This window comes from Nerophis lumbriciformis, linkage group LG31, assembly GCF_033978685.3.
Source record: "Nerophis lumbriciformis linkage group LG31, RoL_Nlum_v2.1, whole genome shotgun sequence".
Taxonomy (NCBI): Eukaryota; Metazoa; Chordata; class Actinopteri; order Syngnathiformes; family Syngnathidae; genus Nerophis; species Nerophis lumbriciformis.
This window is the reverse complement of record NC_084578.2, coordinates 21,475,748-21,501,571: the sequence shown is the minus strand read 5'-3', so window position 1 is coordinate 21,501,571 and position 25,824 is coordinate 21,475,748. Positions and strand designations below refer to the sequence as shown.

The window sequence follows — 25,824 nt, the reverse complement described above, 5'->3', positions numbered from 1 at the left end:
CCCCACACACAACCTCCCATCTCATGCCTGGATGTAGTTTAATGTCATACCCAGGACAAGGTTATATTTCGCTTTGTACATCATTTTAGCTGTTTGCAATTTTACCAAATCACCGAACTTTAATATTCAATATTTGAAACTATGAATAATAAAACACGCCAAAACATGTGTCCTTTATCATAGCTACACGTATGACAAAAAACGTGTGAAAATCAGTGGTAATCAGTGAGGTAAGATGAATTAAATGCGCTGACAGTCCATTGCTCCTGACAAATGAATTGCACTGAGTGGAGCAGATCACCACTCCAAGATGGCGCCCCCGCGTCTCGTCAGCGCCAATAGGCAGTAACGGTCGATGCTGCGTCTGCTTATTAGATGTCTATGCTGACAATAGTGTAAGTGGAGGGACACAAGAACGCCCATGACATAACAAGACATGCAGAGAGGGCAAAGCGGGCCATTACTGCCCGTCACTCATTGGGACTCGACTCTTCTGAATTACAACAACACTACACTGACTCTAAGAGCCGGTTATTGTGCGCATGACATAAGACGTCACGAGAGCAGGATTGTCACGTCAAGTGTGCTAGCTGCCATGAAAGCACATCGATGAAGAACGCAGCTAGCAGAACTGTAAGCAGTCAGTGTTATCGTGTGTTATTTATTAAGTACATCATATAAAATACATCTTGATTTATTGACGTCACGATAGAATCGTCATCTCGCGCGAGATGCTTCTCAGGTTAGCTTAGCTTGTTAGCTGCTAACGAGAGACTTGGAAGTGATCAAAAACATCGTCAACCGGAGATCCGGTGTGAGTATAAAGTGTGGGGAAATGTGTAAAGTCCATGTGCTGAGAGCGTTGGTGAATCAGCGGCTAACTGAGGCGGTGGAAGAGGTTTTTGTAGTGATAGAAAAAACTTTAACAGACTACGAGGAGGAACTTTCTCGAACAAAAGAGGAGAATGAGCGACAACGTCAACTACTGGACGCTTTTTTCAAGAAACACCAAGTTGTGTCACACAAAGCAGGTTTGTGCCATTCTTTACCTTTTTTTAAAGTTAAAGTACCAATGATTGTCACCAGAGCCGGCCCAAGGCATAAGCGTACTAAGCGCTTGCTTAGGGCCCCGCGGCCACCAGGGGCCCCCCAAAAGCAATTAACAAAAAAAATTTATTTTTTATTTTTTGCATGTACGAGTCTGACTGATGATTTCTAAATGATCAAAGATATATTATTGTACAAAAACACAATTTTAGGTCAACAGAGTGCTGCTGCTGATCTAGGCTTAGTGATTCTTCCTGCCTCTCTTTAAATGTAAAGCTGCCTCTGCTGCACCTGTGACGTTTGCCGCCTGCTATGGCGTCACATTAGTGCCAAAAATCCGAGCGCATAAAAACTGTTATCGCGCGCTGATTCTCCACTTCGTGCGCGCGCGACACCCTTTTGCGCGCGCGTGGTGCCTTTTTGCGCGCGTGCCGTCTCGGTCTGTGCGCTGGCATGTTTCGTTTTGGCACTTTGGGGGTGGGTATGCTTAGCCGGCCCCTTCTTTCTGATTGGCCAGACGAAAAATGCTCAGAGATAATCAGAAGTATAGCAGGGCGGGTCATCGTCAATATGTATCAAGATTGTTATAGGCGCAAAGTTTTCACTTCTTCTTGAACATTTGTTTTCTAATTTATGGAATTTATTTTGATTCAGCCATAAAATTAATGAAATAATCTTTGAATTTTGTTTTTAAAATGTTAAAAATAGCCTTTTAATAATGTATTCTGAAACAGTTTAAAATAATCAGAGAACTGACTAACACTGACCCTACACAACTATGTTGCACAATTAAGTCATTTTTTTTATAGCGAAAGAGGTGATTTCAACAGGTGCAGCATCCTATGTCATATCTACATGTAATAAGATTTGTAACAAGGCAAACCGTTTGTAAATTGGTCGAAAATCGAGCAAGTTATGGTAATTTAATTGGTACATGTACTAATTAAATTACCATAACTTGCTTTGACATCAATGTAATGATTGAGGCTAGCTGTCCGAGGTAAGATGGCTACAACGTTGCTACGCTGGAGAATGATTGGTCTTATGAAAAATGCTCAGAGCCAATCAGAAAGGAGGGGCCGTCTAAGCATACCTGCCCCCAAAGTGCCAAAAAGAAACATGACAGCGCGAGGAGAGATGCCAGGAGTACACAGAGAGCGCACAGACCGAGACGGCGCGCGCGCAGAAAGGCACCGCGCGCGCGCAAAAAAAAGACACCACGCGCGCGCAAAAGGGTGTCGCGCGCGCACGAAGTGGAGAATCAGCGCGCGATAACAGTTTTTATGCGCTTGGATTTTTGGCACTAATGTGACGCCATATCTTTCCTCTCAGATTCAGACAGGTGATCAGAGGACCACTGTCTATTAAGGAGAACTTTTCATTCCCCAAACGGCATGATGGCCGAAGTTTTCATTATCATTATACCTACAGACAGCTAGTCAATGGGGAAAAAGTCAAGCGTAGCTGGCTGACTTATTCAAGAAGTAAAGATGCAGTCTATTGCTTTTGCTGCAAATTATTTTCCAAAAAGTCCTTAAAACTGGCAGCCGAGGGACAGCGGGATTGGGTCAATATAGGTGCACTGCTGAAACAGCATGAAAACAGTGAAGATCATTGTAGCAACATGGTGAAATGGAAGGAATTTGCCTTGCGTCTTTCAAAGGGGAAAACTATTGATGAATTTAACTTCAGTAGACTGCGCTCTCTTTGTACAAAGTAAACATTAAATATGAACAATTAACTAAAAATGTAAACTAGTAATTAAAGACTAATAAGTACAAGACTGATGAGACAAGATGACACTTTTACTGTAAATACAAAGCTTTATCACTTGGACTGTTCAACCCCAGGCCACTCTTGCAGCTGAATGTTTTCTACATTTTAAGATTAGGAACCATATGTGGCACTCTGGACATCATTCGTTCATTCATTGGTATTATTTATGTTCTTAACTGGGCCACCCCCATATCTTTATAAATGACATGTCATTTGTAAAGACATGCCAGGCTGACAATAGGATAATGTAAACAATACTGCCAGAGCCGCAATGAGTTTATAGTAGGTGTGTGAATGATCAACAATCAATATTATTGGCAGAAATAGAGGGCCCCAAAATCAAATTTTGCTTAGGGCCCCATGGAGGCTTGGGCCGGCACTGATTGTCACACACACACTAGGTGTGGTGAAATGGGTCCTCTGCATCCCCTTGTTCACCCCCTGGGAGGTGAGGGGAGCAGTGAGCAGTGGCGGTGGCCGCACTCAGGAATCATTATTGGTGATTTAATCCCCAATTCCAACCCTCGATGCTGAGTGCCAAGCAGGGAGGTAATGGGTCCCATTTTTATAGTCTTTGGTATGACTCGGTCGGGGTTTGAACGCACGACTAGGGATGATGTTTGATAAGAAATTATCGAGTTCGAGCCTATTGTCGAATCCTCTTATCGAACCGATTCCTTATCGATTCTCTTATCGAGTCCAGATAGGTTGTTGTATATGGAAAAAAACACACAATATTTGGTTTAACAAAAGCTCACTTTTATTATATAAGATATTTTTTTTATCTAATAAATAAATAAATATTGACTGTTACCCCCCTATAAAAATAAAACAAAATAAATAAATATTGACTGTTGTTACCCAAAGTATATTAAGTGGGATTTTTCAGAAAAACAAATATATACAGTAACACAAAAATAACCTGTCTCTGCGATCACTATAGGTGTATAAATAATAATAGTGTTAAATAAAATCAGTCCCTTGGGCAAAAAACTGAAAATAATACAGCTCTCCAAAAAGTGCACTTCTGCTGCTATTTGACATAACTGTTTGTTATGATGCTTTGACATTTTTGCACTTTATTTCTTTATTGAAAGAAAATTCTATGAAGAATTGTAACCACATTTGTTTGCAAATGTGGTTACAATGCTAAAAAATGAAAAGTTAAAGCTAAAAAAAGAAATACACTTTATTGAGTTAACATTATTTTTTTATAGGGGGAAAGATGTTATGAGCTAGGGTATATAACAACTACACTACCCAGCATGCAACGGGAGTGACGAGCATGCGCGGTAGCCCCGAAAAGTGTTGTTGCATGTCGTCACGCCGGCAGCTAAGAATGATGTTATGAGCACGCTGTGAAAGTAAACGTCAAGAACTCAGCCAACACGCCTTGTCTGCATTATTTATAAATAGACAGACAACACATACACAGTGTGATTTTGTTTTGTTTACAAGGAAAGAAAAACAAAAGTTAAAAAAGGGAGATCATGTCATATATGTTGTGTATATATGTATGTGCTGCGTTTGCTTTAAGAACGTTGCGACAGCTGCCGTAAAGGAGGTGCGTTGCTAGCCTGGTTGCTATGTTTACGGTTGGTCGTAAAAGTGTTTGTCATGTGTTTGTACCCTGCTCAAATCTCTCAGTAAAGTTGTGCTGCGTTTGCTTTAAGAACGTTGCGACAGCTGCCGTAAAGGAGGTGCGTTGCTAGCCTGGTTGCTATGTTTACGGTTGGTCGTAAAAGTGTTTGTCATGTGTTTGTACCCTGCTCAAATCTCTCAGTAAAGTTATTCATTGGATTATACCTTTTTGTTTTGAACTTTATTACACCTTGGAGCGCTTTTTCCGGTCCATTTTTTTCCTGCTTTCGCTATCTGCGCCTAATGACTGAGCTACGTGACGTAATTTCTTGTGATGTCACACAGTCGCACCTGCTGCCCTCTGGGAAGCGCTACAGGTGCATTAAAACCAAAACAAACAGGCTAAAGAACAGCTTCTTCCCCAGGGCCATAACCATCCTGAACGGACTGCCCCATTGTCCCTCATAACTGCCTTCTCTTCGGTGCAATAACCCATTCCACCAACCACCCTGTTTTTATTTTGTTTTTTCATGTATATATTCATTTCACACCATATTCATTGCACTTCTACATTTTTTAAATTTTTATATATTTGCACATTGTTTTTCTAGCATGCACACATCGCACTGTATGGAATGGCCTCAATCTCGTTACCTTGCGTAATGACAATAAAGCTGATTCTGATTCTGATTCTGACAGAGCATTTCTGGTCGGGACGGGATTTGTTCCGAGGGATTCGAATAAAGAACCAACTCTTTTTCTTTACTATAGTGGTCTCGATAACGGGTACCGGTTCTCAAAAAGGGATTTGAGTCCGAGGACTCGGTTCTTTTCTTATCGAACAACCGGGAAAATCGGTTTCGAGTATCATCCCTACTCACGACCTACCGATCTCAGGGCAGACACTCTAACCACAAGGCCACTGAGCAGGTTTGTCATTGGTCAGTTTAGACCAATTTCCATGTACCATCAATGTTCATTGCCTAATCCGGGGGTCAGCAACCCGCGGCTCTTTAGTGCCATCCTAATGGCTCCCTGGAGCATTTTTTTTTAATTATTGAAAATGGAAAAAGATGGGGGAAATGTTTTAGTTTTGTTTTAGTATGTTTTTTGTTTGACAACAAACACTCCCAATTGATAGAAAGCCCACTGTTTAATATGTTTGTTTGTATGCTTCATTGATGAGAGTATTTGGTGAACATCGTTTTGTCCTACTAATTTCGGCAGTTCTTGAACTCACCATAGTGTGTTGACTGTGACGCAACAGTTTGTTTACAAGTAAAATCTTCCACTCCTTCTTTGTCTCATTTTGTCCACCAAAAGTTTTATGCTGTGCGTGAATGCACAAATATGAGCTTTTGTTGTTGTTATTGACTTGTTGGAGTGCTAATCAGGCATATTTGGTCACTGCATGGCTGCAAGCTAACCAATGCTAACATGCTATTTAGGCTAGCTGTATGTACATATCGCATCATTATGCCTCATTTGTAGCTATATTTGAACTCATTACATATCCTTTACTTTTATCCTCTTTGTATATAATTTAGTTTTGCATGTCTCATTACACATTATCTGTATGCAATATTGGCTGCATTTCAGATAGTTGTTTTTGTGCCATGTTGTTCCAGACCACAGCAAACATTACCTAGCTTGCTAAAGATTGTAATAAATCTATTAAAAGAAGACAGCCTGCCATTTCCTTTAACTTGACACACACATCTATACCTTTGGCCATTAAAAAGCCAGTAATTTCCAGGAGTTATCGCACCGTCCGAGTAGCCTCTGATTTACTAATGGTTTCTAATGTTGTAAAAATGTGTAGAATAAATATTACATTTCAACATTTCGCTCAACAAAGATTTTCTTCAGCCTGCGACAAATAGTCATTTTTGATAGTAGGCTAATATATATAATATAGACACTTGCATCATGTGTTGCCTTCATTATAAGACTATAAGACAAATTTGTTTTTTGTATTTTTGGTCCAATATGGCCTAATCAATAGTCATTTGAACTCCATACTAAACTTAAGCTCTTCTAATGAAACTTTTTTAATTACACCCCTTGTTATTTCATGTAATGTTTGGCCCAACACTGCCCCTTTCTGGGAGGAAAGAGACACACCAATGACATGGAAGCATTTTTCATTTTGTATTTTCTAATGTGTCATTGTCGTGCGTCTGCAGATGAAGGTCTTCCCCCTGAGCAGGAGGAGCCACAGCCCCACCACGTTAAAGAGGAGGAGGAGGATCACAGCGTCAGTCCAGAGGTGGATGGACTAGATGATTTCCCAGTGATTCGTGTCATTGTGAAGAGCGAAGATGAGGAAGACAAAGGTCAAAGTGAGGAGAGAGGGGAGGAGCATCTAAGCAGCAGTTCAAATCAACACACGACAAGAGAAGCTGATGGAGACGACTGTGGAGGATCACAAGCAGACAATCTCTCAGCTCCACTATCTGATAGTGACGACACGGATGATGAAGACTCTAAAGCTGATACGACAAGTCACACTGACAACACACACTGGACATGTTCTCAATGTGACAAAACATTTGGCAGCAAGAGAAATCTGAGAAGACACATGAGTATCCACACAGCGGAGAAACCGTTTGAGTGTTCAGTCTGTGGTAAACGATACCCTACAAAGGAACGTCTGACAGACCACATGAGAATTCACGTGAAACGATTCATATGCACAGTCTGTGGCAAAGCCTTTTCTGGAGGTCACCATTTGAAAAGCCACCTAAGAACACACACAGGAGAAAGACCTTTTGTTTGCTCGGTTTGCGGTCAGACATTCTCTCAAAAGTGCAGTTTGGAGAAACACGCCATCATGCACACTGGGGAGAAACCATTCAGTTGTACATTTTGCGGTCAAAAGTTCTGGCAGAAAGGCACTTTGACAAGACACACAAGAATACACACTGGTGTGAAACCATTCGCCTGTTCAGTGTGCGACGCAGGTTTTTGTCATCGTTCCGCATTAATCAAACACATGATGAAACACATTGACGAGAAATAAATAAGACACTTTGGTAATTTGTGTCCCGTCTGTGACTTGTTTTTAGGAAATAGGAAAAAAGTCAAGCAAAATGGATGGGATTGCAGCACATCAGTATTATTGTGTTTGTCCTTCATTTAGTACTAATTTTATTGCTGTCATATAACACTGATAATATGGTAAATAAAGCAACACAAACACTACCTGCCTTGTTATTTGACTCTGAATCAGCTTTAAAAGTGGATAAATAAGCGCAAAATATGTCCAACTTTAAATAAGTTGGTATATCTATCTATCTATCTATATATATATATATATATATATATATATATATATGTATACATATGTGTGTGTATATAAATTTAAACTATGAAAATCTGCTGTACACTGTGTGTTTGGGTCCTATTTTTAGGAAAACTAATACAAAAACTCAAAAGTCTAATTAAACGCTAAAAGCAGACCGCCTTAAAAAACGGAATGGAATTTTACATTTTTTACAGCATGATTTACAATACTAACTATGAAGGATAAAACACTGAATATTGACAACATATGAGCGTCACACCCAATCTCGATCGACAAATTTTACAATCAAGCGAAATGCAAAAAAAATGCATCAAACACAGCGAAATAACGCAAAGGCTAAAAAAAAAAACAACAATCTGATACATCTGATATATCACTAAGCTTTAGAACTTTGTTGTAAAAGTCTTCTTCCGCGTCTGTTCATGACACCCGCATTTCAGGCGGACCGCTCTGGAAACACTCTGTGGAAACGCTCCCCACCCACACTGCTTGGTGCCTCATCTGAGCTGCTGTGACTTAGATGACCATAGTAACTAATTAGATTACCATAGTAACTAGTATATCATGCAAAAGCGCAGATTCCAACCATTGACATACTTTGTATAGTTCAAGACTTACGGTCATTTGAAAATATCACTGCACATCATAATGGCAGCTACTGTTTCCATCTTAAAAAACTAAAACAAATATTTGGGAATGTCCGACGGGCCAGATTGAAAAGCTGTGGTCCCCAGGCCTCAATTTGCCCAGGTCTGTTCTAGAGGGACCACATTGCACCACTCTCCAATCCGGTAGATGACGCTACCGCACGTATGAAGTCGGCACAAAGAAGGGCCACAGTTTTCTTCTGTCAACAAACGGACTATGTGAAAGGGATGAATTCAAAGCAGAAACATAAGCATCATTACATTGTCTGCCAAAACACAAGGATATCACACTATTAATGTGTAATAAAGAGCTAACAATGACACATTAAGATTTGCATATATATTTTAGACTTACGCTTTTTACATTTATATACAAATTAAACAATACCTCAAGCCGTTTACAGTTTCTCGCTTTTGGAAATGATGTGCATTACAATTGAAGTTCATCTTTCTTACTTGAGTATTCGTTCTTTCAATTTTGACAGAAAAATTACATACTAGCATGTCTTTTAAACTTGGGAACAATCTGACCATGCAAAACATAAAGTCGGCCTGCAGGTCTAGTTTTGTTGGCCCGTCGCATATTGTTGGAGAAAAAAAATAACAGTAAAAATGTTTTTTTTTAAAAGTGATGTAATGCGAAAATAAGCTAAAAATGTGATACTAGTAACTCAGGGGTATTCACATTTCTTACACCAAGGGTCTCATACTGAAAAGTCAAAGTATGCAGGGGCCATTTTGATGTTTTTTTTTTTAATTTGTAAAAAAAGATAATAAAAGACATTATACATCCAGTATTTAAAGAAAAAACTTAGGGTTAGCTTTGTCTTATAAGTGACTGTGTATTATTATTAGTTATTAGTATCAACATTTTAGCTTTTTTTCATTACGTTACTTTTTTTGCTTTTTTTTATTTTTATTGAAGTTTTTTACTTGTGTTATAATTAATAATAGTACACTTTGTTACCCATGACACAAATCTGACACTAAGTTTTGTCTTTAAACATATGTAATGTTTGTTGTTAGCATTATGTATATGTATATATATATATATATATATATATATATATATATGTATACACACACAAAACCAGTGAAGTTGGCACATTGTGTAATTCGTAAATATAAATAGAATACGATGATTTGTAAATCCTTTTCAACTTATATTCAATTGAATGGACTGCAAAGACTAATAAACTAATAAGACTAATAATTTAATGTTTGATCTGAGAACGTTTTTTGTTTTTTTTGGCAAATATTCACTTAGAATTTAATGGCAGCGACACATTGCAAAAAAGTTGGCACAGGGGCATTTTTACCACTGTGTTACATGGCCTTTCTTTTTAACAACACTCAGTAAACGTTTGGGAACTGAGGAGACACATTTTTTAAGCTTTTCAGGTGGAATTCTTCCCCATTCTTGCTTGATGTACAGCTTAAGTTGTTCAACAGTCCGAGGTCTCCGTTGTCGTATTTTACGGTTCATATTGCGCCACACATTTTCAATGGGAGACAGGTCCGGACTACAGGCAGGCCAGTCTAGTACCCACACTCTTTTACTACGAAGCCACGCTGTTGTAACACGTGCAGAATGTGGCTTGGCATTGTCTTGCTGAAATAAGCAGGGGCGTCAATGAAAAATACGTTGCTTGGATGGCAACATATGTTGCTCCCAAACCTGTATGTACCTTTCAGCATTGATGGTGCCTTCACAGATGTGTAAGTCACCCATGCTTTGGGCACTAATACACCCCCATACCATCACAGATGCTGGCTTTTCAACGTTGCGCCTATAACAATCCGGATGGTTCTTTTCCTCTTTGGTCCGGAGGACACGACGTCCACAGTTTGCAAAAACAATTTGAGATGTGGACTCGTCAGAACACTTTTCCACTTTACATCAGTCCATCTTAGATTAGCTCGTGCCCAGCGAAGCCGGCGGCGTTTCTGGGTGTTGTTGATAAATGGCTTTCGCTTTGCATAGTAGAGTTTTAACTTGCACTAACAGATGTAGCGATTAACTGTAGTCACTGACAGTGGTTTTCTGAAGTGTGCCTGAGCCCATGTGGTGATGTCGTTTACACACTGAGTCAGTTTTTTATGCAGTACCTCCTGAGGGATCGAAGGTCACGGGCTCCCAATGTTGGTTTTCAGCATTTCCGCGTACATGCAGTGATTCCCACAGATTCTCTGAACCTTTTGATATTGCGGACCGTAGATGGTGAAATCCTTAAATTCCTTGCAATAGCTCGTTGAGAAATGTTGTTCTTAAACTGTTCGACAATTTGCTCACGCATTTGTTCACAAAGTGGTGACCCTCGCCCCATCCTTGTTTGTGAATGACTGAGCATTTCATGGAAGCTGCTTTTATACTCAATCATGGCACCCACTTGTTCCCAATTAGCCTGTTCACCTGTGGGATGTTCCAAATAAGTGTTTGATGAGCAGTCCTCAACTTTCTCAGTCTGTTTTGTCACTTGTGCCAGCTTTTTCGAAACATGTTGCAGGCATCAAATTCCAAATGAGCTGATATTTGCAAAAAATAAAGTTTACCAGTTCGAACGTTAAGTATCTTGTCTTTGCAGTCTATTTAAGTGAATATAGGTTGAAAAGGATTTGCAAATCATTGTATTCTGTTTTTATTTACGATTTATACAACATGCCAACTTCACTGGTTTTGGGTTTTGTATATATATGTATATACTATGTATATATATATATATATATATATATATATATATATATATATATATATATATATATATATAGTCGTGGTCAAAAGTTTACATACACTTGTAAAGAACATAATGTCATGGCTGTCTTGAGTTTCCAATAATTTCTACAACTCTTGTTTTTTTGTGATAGTGATTGGAGCACATACTTGTTTGTCACAAAAAAACATTCATGACGTTTAGTTCTTTTATGAATTTATTATGGTTCTACTGAAAATGTGACCAAATCTGCTGGGTCAAAAGTATACATACAGCAACATACATTATCGATTTTGGTGATGTCGAAAATTTACAATCAAATCAAATTAGCTTCATGGCATGGCCTCTAAACTTTATGTGAGTGATTATGATTGACGACACCTGTTGACTTCTCTGAGCCCAATTCAATAGGTCTCATGTGATGCAGTCATTAGACTCGGTTACAAACGCGACAATGGGAAAGTCAAAGGAACTCAGCACAGATCTGTAAAAAACAAATAATTGAATTGTACATGTCAGGAAAGTCACTTGGAGCCATTTCAAAGCAGCTTAAGACCCCAAGAGCAACTGTGCAGACAATTTTTCATAAGTGCATGGCACAGTTTTGTCACTGCCACGATCAGGAAGAAAACGCAAGCTATCACCTGCTGCTGGGAGAAAATACAATACTGCTGTACAATACATTTTTGTCAAGGCAATTATCAATAACGTCCTGCTTCTCAAGACCAATACAGATAACTTATTTATAACTATTGTTCTAAACTTTTAGGTTTAATTGTAGTTTATGCACACCTTTATTTGCAGCTGGCGTCTGGGGCAGCTTGTTGAGCAGTGCAAGCGTCTTCTTAGGCATCGTAGCAATGCTGGTGTTGCAGGTGGCGGATTTTTGCCCAACATGTGCTACAAATAGCACGCAAAATATCTTCATCTGGAACAGTGACGCAGTCAAACGCAATCAACTGCACGTTTGTGTCTGTAAGTGCACTCACTGTAAAAGCAAAGCGGGCGAGAGCAGTATAACACCAGTTGAGTAAAAAGATGCTAAATGCTCACAGACTGGCTTCCTAACCAGACTAAAGGAAAACAACTACCGGTAAGTAGCTTTTTAGTCTCTCACTTAGCTCAAGTCTGCAATTCAATGAAATATGATTGAGTATTGTATTGTTTTGCATTTAAATGGTAGAAGCATATCAACAAAGTCACAAGTTATTGTGTGAGAAAGTCACTTATCAAAATCAGTTTAATGTCCTGCTAGTTCATTTAGTGCTGCTGTTCTCACCAGCACACTTGTGACAGTCAAGCTGGTATTTATAAGAGAATCTTTCATCACACACAATGCAACTCAACTTTTTCTCATAAGTGTGTGTTCTCATGTGTCTTACAAGTGTTGTTCGGCCACAAAAGCTTCTGTTGCAGGTTGAACAGGAATACGTTTTATCGCCAGTGTGTCTTCTCATGTGTCTGTTCAAATCATGATTTCGTTTAAAACCTTTACTACACACCGAACACATAAAAGGTTTCTCTCCAGTGTGTATTCTTGTGTGTGTTTTTAACTCGTCATTTCTTACAAAACCTACACCACACACTGAACAGGAAAAAGGTTTCTCTCCAGTGTGTACTCGTGTGTGTATTATCAAATGCGCCTTTCGAGAGTACCTTTTACTGCATATTGTGCACACGAATGGTTTCTCTCCAGTGTGCGTTCGCATATGTATTTTCAAATATTGATTTCGGACAAAACCTAAACCACACTCTGCACAGGAAAACGGTTTCTCTCCAGTGTGTCTTCTTGTGTGTGTTGTCAAATGTGTCTTCTCATAGAATCTTTTACTGCAAACTAGGCAGCTGAACGGCTTCTCGCCTGTATGTATCCTCATGTGTCTTTTCAGTGTTGAATTGTCAGCAAACATATTCCCACATTTAGAGCATTTAAAGTCCTTGACGCCCGCATGACTTTTCATGTGTCTATTCAGATTCCCCTTATTAACAAAAGCTTGCTCGCAGTGAGAGCATTTCCAGTGTGTGTTGTCAGCTTTAGAGACTTCATCAGTGTCAGCAGAGTGTGACGTTGTCTCGTCATTATTCGATAGTGGAGCTAAGAGGTTGTCTGCTTGTGATGGTCCACAGTAATCTCCATCAGCTTCTGTTGTCATCTGTTGAGTTGAACTGCTGGTTGGAGTCTCCACCTCGCTCTTCTTCTCACTTTCACATTTGTCCTCATCATCTTCACTCTTCACAATGACACCAATCACTGGGAACTCCAATCCTTCAAGATGCTCTCCTTCCTGGCTAATGACGTGTTCCTCCTCCTCCTCCTTAATGTGGGGTTCCTGTGGCTCCTCTAACGGCACCCCGGAGCTCCACTTGTGCTGCTCAAGGTTAAGATGTTCTTCACTGAAGGCTGCAGGACACAAGATGGCAAAAACATGCTTTAGAAAAGTCCAGCTTTTCACAGTCACACTCACATGAGACATCATGCACCAGAAAGAATATGTTCTGACGTCGCTGAGGATCTCATCAGTCACCACAGTGACATTCAAGACATCATAATAAATACAGTAGAATAATAGAACCAATTAAATGGGTCATGAAAACACTAAAAAGAGAACATTTAGAGTGAAAATTGTGTAAAAATATATATATATGTGGGGTAGAAACAGAATCAAAATGAACATGTACTTAAAAACAAAGAGGGCCAACCTACAATGTCAATTTTTCAGACTTACAGATGTATGTGTTTAAGATCTTGCACTCATGTTTTACATAATATGGTTATATCATGAAGTTGGTGTTAGGCAATAAATTATTTCGATTTGTTTGAGTTTGTTCTGCTCTTGCAGGAGCTTTCATAGCTTCCCCTACAATCAACCCTGCTTCCCGAAACAGAGATGCACACAGTAACACAGCAACAACATGGCTACCGCTTTCGCTAACGAGAGCGAGAAGTACAAGATCTATAGCATCATCAGTGGTTTGGCTTTGCAGCGACACATGTGGAACAGTGAAATTGTCTAAGTTATTCCATAGAAGTTTTATTTTTAAGCCATATCACTCAGCCCGAGTTGGTGTGTTTTTAAGATTATCCCAGCTTTTATTTTCATACCACTCCTAAATGTCCTGAATGCTGGGGTACAAGAACACAAGATTTCCACTAATGTAGTCACACGGCTGACAAGCGGCTATCAACTAATTAGGTGTCTTCATTCATAGTGTACAGCTGCGACCCTAAGTTAGTAATAATCACCTCAATTACGGAAAATAAACTGTATTTCTTAGTATCTTAAGTACCATGATCAAGTATCATTATCACTGGAGGACAAAGCTTAACATGTAGGCAAGCGAGGGCAAGCCAGGAGCAAGGATGCTAATATCTAAGCTAACTGCTAAGCTCCCTTTAAACAACACTAATAAACAAGTGCTTAGTAAACTTTAAGAAGTATTTGGGGTAATGTCTAATATGATAGATACTAAAGTGATTAGATCGATATTTTTTACTTTATCAAAATACATTTTTTCGTTGCTTTTTATTAATGTTTTCAAACTTAAGACTTTGACGGCAAACACCAAAAGATTTAAACTAGGGATGTTACAAAGAATTTATGCTGCCGATTTCGTTCATCCATGAGTGATATCGGCCGGTCCCAAAACCGTTTTCAATCACATGTACTAACTGTGAATTTTTTTTAATGTATTTACGGTGAGTTTAAAAATATCAACACAATATCTAAACGAGTTCCGTATTCTCTTTTATTACATACATCTGTTTGAGAAAAAAATCAATACTACAGAATAACTTAACTAAAGCAAAAATTACTATCTACTAGGGGTGTAACGGTACGTGTATTTGTATTGAACCGTTTTGGTACAGGGGCTCCGGTTCGGTTGTGTACCGAACGAGTTTCCACACGGACATATTAAGTAGCGTAACGCACATTGTGTAAACAATGCACACCGAGGCACAACACATGGCGTGTTAGCAGCTAACGGGCTATGCCACCGGAAATGTCCTCTTTTGCGGAGCTGTCAGGGCGGAGTTTCTTAAATGCCTCAAATGTCTGGCATTTTGAGTTAGGGTTGCGTGTATTTTCAATTTACGTTCAGGATTAAGAAGGGGTTAAAAACAAAACAAATTGTGCGCGCAACAGCATTCTTGAGGGAGGGGCAGAGACAGAGAGAGCGAGAGAGTTATGATAAACGCGCTTGCGTCGCCAGGCTCGGCTTTTTATCCATAGATTTATCAGATTAAATTTTTTATCATCTATAGCAGGGGTGTCAAAAGTGTGCCCCGGAGGACATTTGCGGCCCACAGCTAATGTTTTAAAGGCCCACGGCACATTCTAAAAATACTATTAAAATAAACAAAAACATAACAAGAGTGAAATAAAAAAGCTTAAAGGTTAAATGTAATTTAGAAAAAGTTGCAATGTTGACTAATAAAACAAAGCTGTTTTTTTCTTTCAAACTGTCATTGCTCAAAACATAATATTGAATCAAAATCAATGTTATTATGAATTATCGACCTATCCAAGGTTCCGATTACTTCACATCAAATATTCTCCTAAGAAAAATATTTTTGGTGGAAGATTTTGCAAATTTGGTAATTAAATAACCCAAAAATGTATATTTTGTTGTGTTCTTACTGTACCGAAAATGAACCGAGACCTCTAAACCAAGGTACGTACCAAACCGAAATTTTTGTGTACCGTTACACCCCTACTATCTACTACTTATTTAAATCCTTTGTTTTTTTCCCTCGAAGTGCTCCTTGGTCCAAGGAATTATTCCTTGAATTATATTCCTTGCAAACATTACCAACAACAAACAAAATAATACTTTAAGACAATAAAAATATTACCCGAGTCCCTCTAGTATGGGATCATATTCTGATATTACCCTTGGTGTCAACGCTTTCTAAGCTAAAAGCTATCTTAGCTAGCGCTCCTGTTTGCTCAGAGTGTCACATGTTTAGCACTATCCTAATGCTTAATAATGATACTTGATGATACTTCAATGGGTCATATGATTTATTTTCTACATTTAAAAACACTTTTTTGTGGTCTACATAACTTGTAATGGTGGTTCCTTGGTCAAAATTTTGCGTACATTATGTTTCCAGATTATCCTCAAAGTGCTTTCTGACTATCTCTTCAGGATGCGTCGTTTTGTGGGCGGTCTTATTTACATGGCTCCACTTCAACTCCGTCTTCTCCGTCATCTTTGTTGTAGTTTTTAGCGCTTCCATATGGACTTTACTGACAGATATAACGTCGAACTATATGCTTATTTCTCTACTTTGTAGAGGGTGCATGTGCATGCACGAGCCAGTCTGCCCCACAACAAGAGGATAGAGAAAAAGAAGTAGCTTATTGATTACAGCGTGAGACTACAATGGTGAACTCTAAATATCTACCATGTGTGGAGATATCCGCTGATGTCACAACTGGGAAAAACATTGCAAATTGGGCAAATTCCAAGACTCTTTTGGAGGAAGTAGGAAGAAAGGCAAGATTGTTTTATAAATATCTCCGCCATGCCTCAATGGTTTAATTTCACATTTTCGGGACTTCCCAAGAAAAACATCGTCTGTTGGTGGTTTGGTTTCAAGCGGGAAGATGTCGAACAAGTATGCGGCAAACGCGTTGCTACAAAAAGTAGCACCTACTGCTAATTTGTAGCATCATTTGAAAAGTCACCCGCTAGAGAATGAAGAGTGCTTGAAATTCCGCATGTCAACATCTCCGTTCGGTGCACTTTCTGTTTTCAAATGACATGAATGTTTGTGCCACTGCTTAAAGGCCTACTGAAACCCACTACTACCGACCACGCAGTCTGATAGTTTATATATCAATGATGAAATCTTAACATTGCAACACATGCCAATACGGCCGGGTTAGTTTACTAAAGTGCAATTTTAAATTTTGCGCGACATATCCTGCTGAAAACGTCTCGGTATGATGACGTCAGTGCGTGACGTCGCGGATTGTGGAGGACATTTTGGGACAGCATGGTGGCCAGCTATTAAGTCGTCTGTTTCATCGCAAAATTCCACAGTATTCTGGACATCTGTGTTGGTGAATCTTTTGCAATTTGTTCAATGAACAATGGAGACAGAAAAGAAGAAAGCTGTAGGAGGGAAGCGGTGTATTGCGGCCGACTTTAGCAACAATAACACGGCCGGTGGTTCATTGTTTACATTCCCGAAAGATGACAGTCAATCTTTACCATTGGCCTGTGGAGAACTGGGACAACAGAGACTCTTACCAGGAGGACTTTGAGTTGGATACGCAGACACGGTACCGTGAGTACGCTTCCAAACATTTAATCGCTTGCCCGTACGTGCGTGCCGCTATGTGCATGCCACGTAAATAATTCAATGTATACACCCTGATGATTATCTTGTGTGATGAATGTATTATGATGATAGTATATATGATAAAATATATCTGTATCATGAATCAATTTAAGTGGACCCCGACTTAAACAAGTTGAAAAACTTATTCGGGTGTTACCATTTAGTGGTCAATTGTACGGACAATGTACTTCACTGTGCAACCTACTAATAAAAGTCTCACGTACGTAACTTTGGGGACTTTGGGGAAATATATGTAATGTATGAACTTTGGGAACGGTACTTTGGGCTGTGGGATTGAGTGTGTTGTGCAGGTGTTTGCGTTGTATTGGCGGGTTATATGGACGGGAGGGGGGAGGTGTTTGTTATGCGGTATTAATTTGTGGCATATTAAATATAAGCCTGGTTGTGTTGTGACTAATACTTACTGTTTTAGTCATTCCCAGCTGAATATCAGGTCCCACCCACCTCTCACAGCATCTTCCCTATCTGAATCGCTCCCACTGCCCTCTGGTCCTTCACTCTCACTTTCCTCATCCACAAATCTTTCATCCTCGCTCAAATTAATGGGGAAATCGTCGCTTTCTCGGTCCGAATCGCTCTCGCTGCTGGTGGCCATGATTGTAAACAATGTGCAGATGTGAGGAGCTCCACAACCTGTGACGTCACGCTACTCGTCTGCAACTTCCGGTAGAGGCAAGGCTTTTTTATCAGCGACCAAAAGTTGCGAACTTTATCGTCGATGTTCTCTACTAAATCCTTTCAGCAAAAATATGGCAATATCACGAAATGATCAAGTATGACACATAGAATGGACCTGCTATCCCTGTTTAAATAAGAAAATCACATTTCAGTAGGCCTTTAATAACTGTTTAATAAATACACTTTTGGTAAATTGACTTAGTTGTGGTTCCCCTCTCTGCATGAAAGTTTAAAATGAGCATATATTAATGCAGTGTGAACAAGAATGTTTTAATGTAGACACATAGAATCATCATACTGCTGTGATTATATGCATCAAGTGTTCATTCAAGGCTAAGGCAAAATATCGAGATATATATCGTGTATCGTGACATGGCTTAAAAATATTGAGATATTAATAAAAGGCCATATCGCCCAGCCCTAGTTCGCACACACAAATAGCTTTCACTACGTTTCCATACACTAAGTTAGTCTGATTTCTCAAATAATTTGCTTTCTTCTATTTTCACACCTGCATGTAAAGTCCCAGTTTCCATGCTCCATCTTTAACGCGACCCTTGACCATACGCTGTGTGCCTCACAAAAAAGGGTGATTATGGGTGTGTCAGCTTGTTTAGCTATGCGGGAATGTAAATACAGTCAAAGAAGAGAACAGTACAGTTTAATAAGATAGAACTACTAGCTGTCAAGCTCCAGATCTAACCAAAAACTACAACTTTCTGCTATTTGGTGTTGTTGGTAATGTTTCAATGTGTTTAAATGACCACTGTAATGATGGTTATTATGATCATCAGAGATAAAGAAAAAGATTGCTTTTGTGGTAAATTGATTTTACCATATACTGTAAATACAAACTATGCAGTGAATTAATTTGAATTGCTGGTTTGTATGTAAAAGACAATGTATAAATTGTGGTATATGGACATTGAATTTTTAGGTCACAAAATACAGTACAAATAGCAATGTTGCTTATGTATTAATGAATTAATGAGGTCGAGGCAGAAATACTTTGTGATCTACCGCTATTTATTATTGATGTGTACATTGTACAGTAAACTATCGTTTTATTAGGTTCGTAGATTGTATTTCTCGTTTAGCACTTAGCAATACTGCTACACGATGCTTAGTGTTTCACTAAAGCTGGATCTATTAAACAGAGCTTCTAAAATGTGTAGCCAATCCTCCTTATATTTAGGATCAACAATATAAGTTTATGGATCATAATTTTTTCCAAAGTAATGGTTGTTGGCTCTCACAAATTCTGCATGATTTGCATTGTTGTTGGTGATGAAATGATGTGTGGTTCCTACCTCTACGTCACGCTATGACGTGTCTGGCTAGCTCATTATCTCTCAAAATGTCTCGAGAATCTCCATGAGATTGATACCATTTTGATCATATCTATTTACTCGCAAACTTTGGAAATCTTTTGGTGTCATACATCAGATATACTATACCAGTGACGTGCTGTCACTAGAGGCAGGTGAGGCGGGGCCTCACCTGCCATCATGGAAAGACAAAAAATGTAAAAAGAAAAAACATTAATTAAATTGTTATATGTATTCAGTGATTATACTATAAAGTTATTTTCCATTTAACTTCACCAGTTTTCGATTATTTTTATTCAAAATCGCTGAATTTTCACATTTGCCGTTCAAATACTGAGAAGAGACGGTGCGGTGAACAGCAGCCAGTTGAGGCACGTCACTCAGTGCCTCAACATGGATTCCAGACTCGGCTAACTGCTGGCCTGCTGTGCAGTGAGACTGTATTGATATATGAATTATATTATACATTTCCATAGTTTAGTTAGCTGAGGTATATAATGTACAGTGTATTTTGTCAACAACTGTATGTGTGTAACGTATTTCTTGTGCTGAGCGATCATAAAACGGCTGCAAAAGACGCACTGGCTGAGGCTCCAGTAACCCCGCCTCCTGCACCCCCGCCGTAGAATTGTTATATCAACTAAAGCCCACACTTAAACTTTCCACGTGCAAGATTGAATCTATTTAAAAAAGTTATTTCATAAGAAGCCAAAAAGTGCAAAAACAATAATGTTCGTGTTGGAGGAGTTGTGAATGACTGCAGGGCCACAACATTAAGTACACCTGCAGACTGCAGGTGTATCTAATTCACAACTCCTCCAACACGAACATTATTGTTTTTGCACTTTTTGGCTTCTTATTAAATAACTTTTGTAACCTATTTTTATGGGCTTTCCTCTTTGTGATGTTAAGTTCCTGTTATGCGCTGTTATACAGTATATGCCTTGAGCTCTTATTTTGAAGGCGCTAAGAGCGGAAGTGATGACACGTTGGAGTGGAGCGGAGGTTTTTGAAAGAAGGTAAATAAAGTGGTCCTCGTGTAAACTGGAGCCTCCGTGTTTGTTATTTTGTAGTTTCATACAGTATAGGCGACATTTATAAACCCTCGGTTACACTTTTTTAAATAGATTCAATCTTGCACGTGGAAAGTTTAAGTGAGGGCTTTAGTTGATATAACACTCCCGTCAGGGGGTGCATTAATCCAGCACAACAGCGGCGCATGGACTTCATTTATAAGTAAAGGTATGACCAAAATAATGTTTTTTTATTAAATGTGCTTTTTTTGTGTGTTACAGTTTGTATGTGTAAAGTTAAAGTTAAGTTAAAGTACCGGTACCAATGATTGTCACACACACACTAGGTGTAATGAAATGTGTCCTCTGCATTTGACTCATCCCCTTGTTCACCCCCTGGGAGGTGAGGGGAGCAGTGGGCAGCAGGGGCGCCGCGCCCGGGAATCATTTTTGGTGATTTAACCCCCAATTCCAACCCTTGATGCTGAGTGCCAAGCAGGGAAGAATGCTGGTATGAGCTTTTAAACATAACCCGTTAACTGCTGCCAATCAAATGGTGAATAAGATACTCTTTAGGGTTCATATGTTTGTAAATCTGACTGTGATGAAGTCAGTGCCTCACCAGCCATGAACCCCACCGCACGTCACTGTACTATACTGTATAATATACAGTATAGTATATCTGATGTATGACACCAAAAGACTACCAAAAAAAAGATATATATTTTTTTTACTGAAGAAGGGTTCGGTGAATGCGCATATGAAACTGGTGGGGTTCGGTACCTCCAACAAGGTTAAGAACCACTGCTGTATATAATAGCTTCAATATAGAACTAAAATGTGTGTTAAACACAATCTAAAAGTGTTTACATGCCTTTTACATAACTGTTTTTCAAATTAATGTAAATATAAACTTTTTTAGAGCATTCACTGGCTGACTTATTCTTTGCAGTCATTGGGATGTGACTTACAAGTTGAGTCCGACCAACAATGTTAACTCAAATTTTCCGTCACATCCAACGCTAATTTCATGTATTTAAACAAACATAAACCGTAATTGTTAAAACTAATTTTTTTGTTTAGCAATCTTTCTAATATTACCAACCTTTTAAAATGGGGTAAATATTAAGAAAGTAAAATAAGTGTAAGTGTCGTTGAAACTTACACTTAATATTTTTGTTTAAGGGTTAATATTTTTTGTTGAAAATTATTATGGTTGTGAATTCATGTTACATTTTTTGTAAATAAGACACATTTTGTTTACTATAAAAAGGGCAATTTATTTCCTTTGTTACACTGCTATTCTCGCGAGGTTTTGGTTTACTATTGGAGGTTGCGAGACCTGCATTCGCCCAGACATGCAAAGGACTTTGAGCGAGCCATCAGCAGCAGCAAGAACATTTAGCTAGCTGAACAAGGTATTTGTCATATTGTGTCGAATTGTTCTGTATATTTGTAAAGTACATTGGTTTAATTATTGTACGCTCATTTAGTATGCACAAGACTGAAATATTTGCTGCCCAAGAACCTCCGAAGTGGCAGGCGGCCACGAGGTAGCTATTTTGTTTAGCACTTTATTTGCCTGTGACTGAACTATGTCTAAAGCATTGTATTTCATGTCTTGTCCTGTAGTTTTCACGGCATAAACCCAAGTAAAGAGCCCGTCTTTAAGAAGCCGTGCCTGTGTTGTCATTTCGGAGCCACATTAAGAAAGTTACGACATTTTGAAAGTCGGATTTAACAAAAAGGTCACACCTAAAATCTTGACCCCTATTATCTTAGTATTAAGAAGTTGACCGGAAATTATTGCATTAACTGATTTTATTAAAGGGGAACATTATCACAATTTCAGAATTGTTAAAACCATTAAAAATCAGTTCCCAGTGGCTTATTATATTTTTCGAAGTTTTTTTCAAAATTTTACCCATCACGCAATATCCCTAAAAAAAGCTTCAAAGTGCCTGATTTAAACCATCGTTATAAACACCCGTCCATTTTCCTGTGACGTCACATAGTGAAGGCAACACAAACAAACATGGCGGAAAGAACAGCAAGCTATAGCGACATTAGCTCGGATTCAGACTCGGATTTCAGCGGCTTAAGCGATTCAACAGATTACGAATGTATTGAAACGGATGGTTGTAGTGTGTAGGCAGGTAGCGAAAACGAAATTGAAGAAGAAACTGAAGCTATTGAGCCATATCGGTTTGAACCGTATGCAAGCGAAACCGACGAAAACGACACGACAGCCAGCGACACGGGAGAAAGCGAGAACGAATTCGGCGATCGCCTTCTAACCAACGATTGGTATGTGTTTGTTTGGCATTAAAGGAAACTAACAACTATGAACTAGGTTTACAGCATATGAAATACATTTGGCAACAACATGCACTTTGAGAGTGCAGACAGCCCAATGTTCATCAATTAATATATTCTGTAGACATACCCTCATGTCAGCAGGCCAGGGAAGCTAGGGTCGATATTCTTCTCTTGATCCGATATTGTCCAACTCTTAATTACCGATTCCGATATCAACCGATATATACAGTCGTGGAATTAACACATTATTATGCCTAATTTTGTTGTGATTCCGCCGCTGGATGCATTAAACAACGTAACAAGGTTTACCAAAATAAATCAACTCAAGTTATGGAAAAAAATGCCAACATGGCACTGCCATATTTATTATTGAAGTCACAAAGTGCTTTTTTTTTTTAAACATGCCTCAAAACAGCAGCTTGGAATTTGGGACATGCTCTCCCTGAGAGAGCATGAGGAGGTTGAGGTGGGCGGGTTGGGGGTTGGGGTTGAGTTGGGGGGCGGGGGGCTGGGCGGTAGCGGGGGGGTGTATATTGCAGCGTCCCGTGCTGCAAGGGTTTCTGGGTATTTGTTCTGTTGTGTTACGGTACGGATGATCTCCCGAAATGTGTTTGTCATTCTCATTTGGTGTGGGTTCACAGTGTGGCGCATATTTGTAACAGTGTAAAAGTTGTTTATACGGCCACCCTCAGTGTGACCTGTATGGCTGTTGACCAAGTATGCATGGCATTCACTTGTGTGTGTGAAAAGCCGCAGCTATTATGTGATTGGGCCGGCACGCAAATGCAGTGCATTTAAGGAACGCACCCAATATTGTTGTCTGGGTGGAAATCGGGAGAAATTCGGGAGAATGGTTGCCCCGGGAGATTTTCGGGAGGGGCCCTGAAATTCGTGAGTCTCCCGGGAAAATCGGGAGGGTTGGCAACTGCTCTGTACCACTGCGTACAGCGGCGTTTTAAAAACTCATAAATTTTACCGATAATTTCCGATATTACATTTTTTAAAGCATTTATCGGCCGATAATATCGGGTGCCCGATATTATCAGACATCTCTATTACTTACTTTTTACTTTATTGACACCGTTCCACCAGTCAGTAGTTCTTACATGTGGGGAGTTTTCATGTTATTGAATAAACACAAAGTTAGTAAACATGTTGCAGTGAGAAGTAAACAAACCTGCTCTGTGTGACTTTCCTTGATGTTTCTTGAAAAAAGCGTCCAGTAATTCACGTTGTCGCTCGTTCTCTTCTTTTATTCGGGAAAATTCCTCCTCGTACTCTGCTATCATTCTTTCTACCACTACAAATATTTCTTCCACCGCCGCAGTTAGACGCTGATTCACCAACGCTCTCAGCATTTGTACTTTGTACATTTTCACACACTTTACACTTGCACTTGACCTCTTCTTGGCGAACTTTCGCGTCTTTGTTTGCAGCTAACAAGCTAAGCTAGCCTGAGAGCTTCTCGTGCACAGAGACGAGTTTACCCTAACTTGCTTGATTAAAGATGTCTTTCATATGACATAAATATGTAAATAATATATATCAAACATTAGCACTGACTAATTAGCGTATTGCTATATTCTTTCTGCAATGTGCTTTCATGGCCGCTAACTCACTGATGCTATCTCGTAATGTGTCATGCGCAGAAGAGCGTTGTGTCCATTTTCTTCTTCTGCCTTGTTTAACTGCGGATGCAAACTGAATTAGTGCGTTACCGCCACCCTCCGGATGTGAATGATAGTGTCAGTGTCAGATCAATGATAACTTGATGTGATCGATATTTTTCAGTTCTTCAATGTTTTTTTTCCCCACAAATACGTACACTTTTGTTGTGTTGAGATTGTAAATATTAGTATTATAATATAATATAATATAATTAATTGGACACTTTTGATGACTTTAAAGGGTTTTTTTTAATGATAACCAATAGTATAGTTGTTACTTGCCTTGTTCATTTTGCTTAGACTATTGTATGTAATAAATGGGAATAATTGTAACATATTGATATTGCAACATTGTTGCATTTATCTCTTAAGTTGTTCAATTTTTATGTTTGCCTAAGATCTTTGTCCTGTGTATTTTTGTGATTCTCATGCTCAACAATTAAGTTAAAGTTAAAGTACCAATGATTGTCACACACACACTAGGTGTGGTGAAATTATTCTCTGCATTTGACCCATCACCCTTGATCACCCCCTGGGAGGTGAGGGGAGCAGTGAGCAGCAGCAGTGAGCAGCAGCAGTGGCTGCGCCCGGGAATCATTTTTGGTGATTTAACCCCCAATTCCAACCCTTGATGTTGAGTGCCAAGCAGGGAGGTAATGGGTCCCATTTTTAAAGGTGAAATCACAAAATCATTATTTTATCTTGAACATTTTAAAGTAGTGGTGTATCCTGTATTTGCAAAACCCAAAACCAGTGAAGTTAGCACATTGTGTGAATTGCAAATAAAAACAGAATACAATCATTTTCAACTTACATTCCATTGAATACACTGCACAGACAATTTAGAATTTAATGGCAGCTGCACATTGCAAAAAGTTGGCACAGGGGCATTTTTACCACTGTGTTACATGGCCTTTCCTTTTAACAACACTCAGTAAACGTTTGAGAACTGAGGAGACCAATTTTTGAAGCTTTTGGGTAGAATTATTTCCCATTTTTGCTTGATGTACAGCTTATGTTGTTCATCAGTCTGCGCTGTTGTATTTTACGCTTCATAATGCGCCACACATTTTCAAGGTCTGGACTACAGGCAGGCCAGTCTAGTACCCGCACTCTTTTACTAGGAAGCCACGCTGTTGTAACACATGCAAAATGTGACTTAGCATTGTCTTGCTGAAATAAGCAAAAAGACGTTGCTTGGATGGCAACATATGTTGCTCCAAAACCTGTATGTACCTTTCAGCATTAATGGTGCCTTCACAGATGTGTAAGTTACCCATGCCTTGGGCACTAATACACCCCCATACCATCACAGATGCTGGCTTTTGAACTTCGCGCCAAGAACAGTCCGGGTGGTTCTTTTTCTCTATGGTCTTG

The 25,824-nt window shown here is 39.2% G+C and overlaps 2 protein-coding genes across 2 annotated transcripts; one reads left to right on the top strand and one right to left on the bottom strand.

Annotated features, from left to right (window-relative positions):
* Positions 1-334: 334 nt before the first annotated feature.
* Positions 335-7,598, top strand: LOC133574308 (uncharacterized). The gene is made up of 2 exons (XM_061926453.2): positions 335-1,031; positions 6,591-7,598. Exons 1-2 carry the CDS (start codon positions 836-838, stop codon positions 7,424-7,426), a joined length of 1,032 nt encoding a protein of 343 aa, XP_061782437.1. The 5' UTR covers positions 335-835; the 3' UTR covers positions 7,427-7,598.
* A 3,540-nt stretch (positions 7,599-11,138) lies between these two features.
* On the bottom strand, positions 11,139-24,413 carry LOC133574311 (uncharacterized). Its single transcript, XM_061926457.1, has 2 exons — positions 23,958-24,413; positions 11,139-13,470 (listed from the first exon to the last, which is right to left on the bottom strand). Exons 1-2 carry the CDS (start codon positions 24,151-24,153, stop codon positions 12,326-12,328), a joined length of 1,341 nt encoding a protein of 446 aa, XP_061782441.1. The 5' UTR covers positions 24,154-24,413; the 3' UTR covers positions 11,139-12,325.
* Positions 24,414-25,824: the final 1,411 nt, after the last annotated feature.